The sequence below is a fragment of the Ictalurus furcatus genome, chromosome 17, assembly GCF_023375685.1.
Source record: "Ictalurus furcatus strain D&B chromosome 17, Billie_1.0, whole genome shotgun sequence".
In the NCBI taxonomy this organism is placed as follows: Eukaryota; Metazoa; Chordata; class Actinopteri; order Siluriformes; family Ictaluridae; genus Ictalurus; species Ictalurus furcatus.
This window is the reverse complement of record NC_071271.1, coordinates 6856447-6862574: the sequence shown is the minus strand read 5'-3', so window position 1 is coordinate 6862574 and position 6128 is coordinate 6856447. Positions and strand designations below refer to the sequence as shown.

General features: G+C 41.2%; 2 protein-coding genes across 5 annotated transcripts in view; one reads left to right on the top strand and one right to left on the bottom strand.

Annotated features, from left to right (window-relative positions):
- relb (v-rel avian reticuloendotheliosis viral oncogene homolog B) overlaps nt 1-2856 on the bottom strand; it is a 12172-nt gene extending 9316 nt beyond the window's left edge. Inside the window, exons 1-3 of one of the 4 annotated variants that reach the window (XM_053647137.1) lie at nt 1824-2856; nt 1252-1263; nt 698-849 (exon numbers count right to left, since the gene is read on the bottom strand). In XM_053647137.1, the coding sequence (XP_053503112.1) occupies nt 698-849; nt 1252-1263; nt 1824-1872 (213 nt within the window). In that variant the 5' untranslated portion in view covers nt 1873-2856. Of the gene's footprint in view, nt 196-697; nt 850-1251 lie in introns of those variants that run through there. The other 3 variants (XM_053647136.1, XM_053647138.1, XM_053647139.1) reach the window with 3 other exon arrangements.
- Nucleotides 2857-3629: 773 nt separating this feature from the next.
- Nucleotides 3630-5058, top strand: mos (v-mos Moloney murine sarcoma viral oncogene homolog). Its single transcript, XM_053646420.1, has one exon. It carries the CDS (start codon nt 3630-3632, stop codon nt 4638-4640), a length of 1011 nt encoding a protein of 336 aa, XP_053502395.1. The 3' UTR covers nt 4641-5058.
- The last annotated feature ends 1070 nt before the right edge of the window (nt 5059-6128 follow it).

Below are 6128 nucleotides of genomic sequence, written 5' to 3'. Positions count from 1 at the left end.
AAATTCATATTGTTGGAAATGTACGCATTGCACCTCAGAAAACTGCAAAAAATGGCAGTCTAGTAGCAAAGCAATGGGGTTATGGGGTTATCAGTTCCTGAGATGTCCAGATCCAATATCTAGCCTTACTTGTATTTAAACATATTAGGTCAAGGTTTCTCAAACTCTTTATAAACAAGAGACCCCTTCAATGGACCCATCAATACAGAATTATTTCAGGAATATATATATATATATATATATATATATATATATATATATATATATATATATATACACACACACACACACATATATATATATATATATATATATATATATATATATATATATATATACACACACACATATATATATATATATATATATATATATATTTTGTGTGTGTGTATGATAACATTTTGTTGATTTATTACAACAATAGCGCTTTCTATTCCTGAACATTATTTATACTCGGCCTAAATGAACAGGAAGTGTCAAACAGGATAATAATTACGAACTTAATAATAAACCAAATAACTTTGATCATTGATAGTGTTTCCTTTGTGATTTTCACCGCTGAACTACATTTTTTATTTTATTTAAAAGTCATAGCCCCCTCCTCGCTGGATTTGCGTCTGAGACTAATGGCACTAAAGCCTTGATTTACTGAGCAAATCCTGAGGATTTTCAAGTAAAGTACAGTGTTGTTACTGACCTTGGGGGCCGTACATCTGGGGACCAGCACTGGAGCAGAACTGTGTCCAGTCATTACTGATGTGGTATGAAGCTGATCATCAGAGTCTGCAGGTGGAGGAGGAGGACCTGGGAGGTTAACTGAATTCTCCGATATGAATGCATCTATGAGCTCTGTAGATAGACAGATAGATAGATAGATAGATAGGTAGATAGATACTGATGATAAGGTTTGTGAGGCTAAAATTTATGCAAAGCACAACACTGCTTTTCCACTATACACTCTTAGGGGACGAAAAGGTCCTTCAACTGTTCTTTAAAGACTCACTGGATAATTCAGGGTTTTAGCTTCCATTAAAGGGTCTACACAGAACTCTTTCTGATAGGGAAGCACTGATCCACAGCCTTTAATGGATCTAAACGTTCGTATGTGTCTCCGTAAAATCTACATATGCTTCATAATCAAGAAAGACACTGTTTTTCTTTACTTTGTGCTGCAATACAATGAAGTATGGTGACGTAAAATAGCTAGACTTCAAAAAATGCATAGAATTGTGACTTAATGGGAGGACTCACCGAGTTCGAACTCTAAGAAAGAAAGATAGGAAGAAAGAAAGATAGAAAGAAAGAAAGAAAAACAAACCCGCATTAGGGACATAGAGATCCAGAGCCAGGCTAACAAAGTGAAACTGAAAGTTGTTTATATGCTATAGATGCAGTGTCATGTCGTTCCCATATATGGAAACGCGTGTCAAACGTCAACAATGTCAATGACCAATAAAAACATCAATTATAGATTTCTGACGGAGAATTAGCCTACATGTACGTGTATTTTTACACTGCTGTGTTGAAAACACCAGCCTGCCTTTAATTACACAGCGAACAGACCATAGTGATAAAATGGCGGCTTGTATATAAGTATATTTGTATGTATATATGTATGTATATATGTACGGATGGATTTATGTTGTTGATGTTTACATGTTGTCTCAGTACCACTGACTGAGAAGAAACTGACACTCAGTGGTCGCCATTTTCCTCTTGCGCTCAACTCAAGCTTTTTATTACATAGTAACGTCGCATTTAGCTAGGCCTAGGCGTTAAATGTCACACTATTACCCTAATAAAACAAGAAGTTAGAAACTTACCTGCTATATCAGGCGTGCCGTTAGGAATATTTATGCTCATTATTTTCATGGCAAGGTGAAGTCAGTCGGAGAAAATAGTTTTGTTTGTTTGTTTTGAAGTGTTCGCCCTCTTAAAACGCTCCCAGCTTCGTCTGAGGTCCCGAAGCGGCAGCTCGGCTGCACTACACACTCATTTCCGCCTGCTCTGTCCTGCTCTGTCCTGCGCGCGCTGCTTTATTACACGACAATAGGTGTTGTCAAGGTAATATGCGCTCGCGACAAAAAAAAAAAAAAAAACCAACTAGGTTCTGATTCTGCGTATCGCACACAGACACACAAACCTCTCCTCGTGCGAGTGAAAATGTCTCACTGTTTGTAGGTCTTTCACTTTACAATCACGTTCAAAACGACTTCATGGAAATCCCCTTGCGTCACCACTGGGGAACCCCCTAAAACCGTCGCCACGGTAACACACCAATAGCAGGTAAAGAATAAAAGTGCGGTTTAATCCATTACACACAAAAACAAAAACTGGAGGTTGTGACGTCACTTGTTTGTTTTATATCGCTTAAGTATTTATATATATATAGTATTACACTATTACCATATTTTATTGTATATGGCTCTTCTGAGATTAAAGAAGTTCTTTATGGTTCATTATAGGTTCTTCAGAGCATTGTATAGGTTCTTGAAGGTATCAACCCCACTAAACAGGTTAAAGTGAACCCTATAAGGTTCTTTCTGGGACTGGAAAATGTTCTCCTCGCATCATTCTTAAGAACCTTACTTTGGTTCCTTAAAGCACTAAATAAAGAGATATTATGATCTAATGACACGGTTCCTTGTGGCATTGGGAAGTCTAAAGAGCAAAAAGACCATTTTTGGGAAGTCTAAAGAACTTTGGAGTAAAAGGTTCTTTGTGCAACTTAAAAGGGTTGTCCTATGGCATCAGGCTGAGAAAGCCTTTTTTTGGTTTTAACTGGAACCCTTAGTTTTAAGAAGTTAGTTTTCCAGTCACCGCTTCTGTATGTACTCTATAATGGGTCAGTAATTATTTAATATGGATGATTATGATAATTATAATAATTGTGTGTGTGTATATATATATATATATATATATATATATATATATATATATATATATACACACACAATTATTATAATATATATATATATATATATGTATATATATGTATATATATACATATAATATATATATATATATATATATATATATATATATATATATATATATATATATATATACACACACGTACAAATGTGTAGGAAATTCTGTCTGATTCCACTCTTCCTCCAGTCTCTCTGAAGGTCTGTGGCTGTAAATAAATATGTTAATCAATTAAAAAAAGCCTAAATTAAAACTAGTCCATTTATCACTGCTTACATCTCAGTTAGCTCTGTGATGGACAAATAACTAAGCTATACAAACACACTGGAATATTTAGGGGAGGTGTAGGCCTATGGAGTCATTCAGGACTCCGCTCCGCAGTGAGTCACGTGATGTGTTCAAACACAATCACCTGGCCATACCGGGTTGCAAGATTGAAGTAATTCGATTCAGAGTCCTGCTGTTTAAAAACTTGCTACTTTCACTATAAACCACTGTAAAATCTTATAATTATATTACGTCCCGTATACGATTAACAATAAATTAAAAAAAAAAATTACTGCAAAAACTTTACTATTAAAAAAAGGACCAAAAAAAAAGCCAGTAGAGTAGGAACCCCAATCAATCTGGCAACACAGTCAGAGAGGAAAATCCAAAGGATTTATAACTGCGCGGTGCAGGGCCTGCTCTTCTGCACCATGCCGTCTCCAATCCCCGTGACACGCCTTCTCCCGAGAGACTTCGGTCTCAAGGTGGGCGTCTGCAGCAGCCCTCTCACTAAACATTCAGGGGACGCGAATCTTCGTGTGCCGGTCAGCAAGTTTCACGGGAAGCTCGTGTGCAGACTCTGGTCTTCTGTGATCCACTGGCGCGAGCTCTGTGATCTGGAGCCCATCGGCTCCGGCGGATTTGGCTTTGTGTTCAAAGCTACGTACTTCGGTGAGACGGTGGCGGTGAAGCGCGTCAAGTGCGCCAAGAACAAATTGGCTTCCCGGCAGAGTTTCTGGGCCGAGCTGAACGCGGCGCACCTGCAGCACGAGAACCTGGTGCGCGTGATCGCCGCCAGCACGCAGGCCAACGGCGACGACCTCTTGGGCGCGAGCGGCGACAGCGTCATCGGCACCATCGTCATGGAGTACGCGGGTGATGTGAACCTGCAGCAGGTGATCTACAGCGCCGCCGAGCAGCTCCGCCCCGAGTCCTGCGTGCGTTACGCAGCAGACGTGGCGCGCGCCCTTAGGCACCTGCACGCCCACGGCATCGTGCACTTGGATCTGAAACCCGCGAACGTCATCGTTTCCCGCGCGGGCGCATGCAAGCTGGCGGATTTCGGATGCTCGTTAAAAGTGGAGCTCGTGCGCGATCGCGCTGCCTCAGCTCGCCGGATGGAGATCGGCGGCACGTACACGCACCGAGCCCCCGAACTCCTCAGGGGAGAGGACGTAACACCCGGAGCAGACGTGTACTCTTTCGGCGTCACTCTCTGGCAGCTGATCACACGTGAGCCGCCGTATGAAGGAGAGCGACAGCACATCCTGTACGCCGTGGTCGCCTTCAACCTGCGCCCTGACCTAAACAAGCACGTGTTCAGTCCGGCCGGACCGGGCTGCCGGTTTAAGGAGCTTCTCAGACGGTGCTGGAGCGCGGAACCGAGCCAAAGACCGAGCGCAGGACAGCTCCTTAGAGAGCTCTCAGAGTTCCCATCGTGATCTCGACCATACTTTAAAACCTACTTCCGTCCAAAACAGTAGGTCTGGAAAAAATAAACACGACCTGACTTCTTTTTTAAAAAAAGTATATATCGGTGCTTATTGCGTTTACATTCTTTGTAATCTTGTTTAATATTTACGTCTTTTTGTGATGTTGGATGTAGCTTAAACAGTGGATCCTCCTATTATTTTAATATGATCTTACAATATTCTTTACAATGACCCCTTTGTTTATAACTGTTGTAAATAAGTTTCAATGTATAAATATAACTAACGTGTGTAAATGAATTCTTGTTTTACATTTGGATTTTCAATGGACTTAATTAAAAGTTTTCATGTAAACAGTGGATCTTTATTTTATTTAAGAGTTTCTAACTCTCTCTTGGCTATATCTAAACCAGTGGTCACCTACTCTCTTCCGTGGAGGTTTCCTCTCCAACCAAAATCTAGCACACCTGGTTTGGTTGATGATGAACTTCTTTAAAGCAGTTTTTAGATGGTCAAGTGGTCACTATTATGGTTTGAGTGAAAGTCTTCAGGAAGGTAACTCGGAAGGAACAGAGTTGTTTATTTCTGATCTAAAGCTAGTGGTTGTGTGCTGCTATACTAGGGCTACACACACCTCATCCAACTAATCAGCTAATAGCTTTCTTGAGCTGGATTAGGTGTGCTGGTCCCCAGACGGCCAGAGATCTCACGTGCTGTAGCCTACAATTTCAAAACTCTGTCCAGGTGCTACAGCTTACATGAATCCATGCTAACATAACATGGGCAAAGCATTTTTGTATGTCTTACACATTTAGGACTAAGCCCACTTTCAACCCATGAGTCCATTGCCCATACCGCTTTTCCTACACAGGAGAGCCTGTCCAAGAGAACGTGGGAGGAGGTTCTAACTCCTTACACACCACACACTTTGGAAACTGGAAATGCCAATCAACCTACAATGCATGGCTTGGGACTGGGTAAGGAAATGAGCACCTAGAGCAGGGGTGTCCGATCTTATCCGGAAAGGGCCGGTGTGGGTGCAGGTTTTCATTCCAACCGAACAGGAGCCACACCGGAGTCTATTGAAAGCCAAGATCAACTGATTAAACAGGTGGAATCAGGTGTGGCTTCTGCTCGGTTGGAATGAAAACCTGCACCCACACCGGCCCTTTCCGGATAAGATTGGACACGCTTGGCCTAGAGGAAACCACTGGGAGAACATGCTAACTTTGTATTTCCTCATTTGTAAGTCACGTTGGATAAAAGCATCTACTAAATGAATAAATGTAAATGCAAACACCGCTCACACAGGGCAAAGTTGGGATTTGAGCCTGCAACCCTGGAGGTGTGCAGCAAATGTGTGCTAACTGCTTAACCACCATGCCCCCCCCTAAAAATAAAACAAGTTCTGCATCACATTTTTAAACTGCACTTAACGCTTTACTAAAAACATGAGTGATCAATCTTTAATGTACCAAAATTAAAGGCCAACAATTCCAA

Excerpts from the sequence above, each read along its gene's own strand:
- mos (XM_053646420.1), top strand. The coding sequence starts at position 3,630 with ATGCCGTCTCCAATCCCCGTGACACGCCTTCTCCCGAGAGACTTCGGT.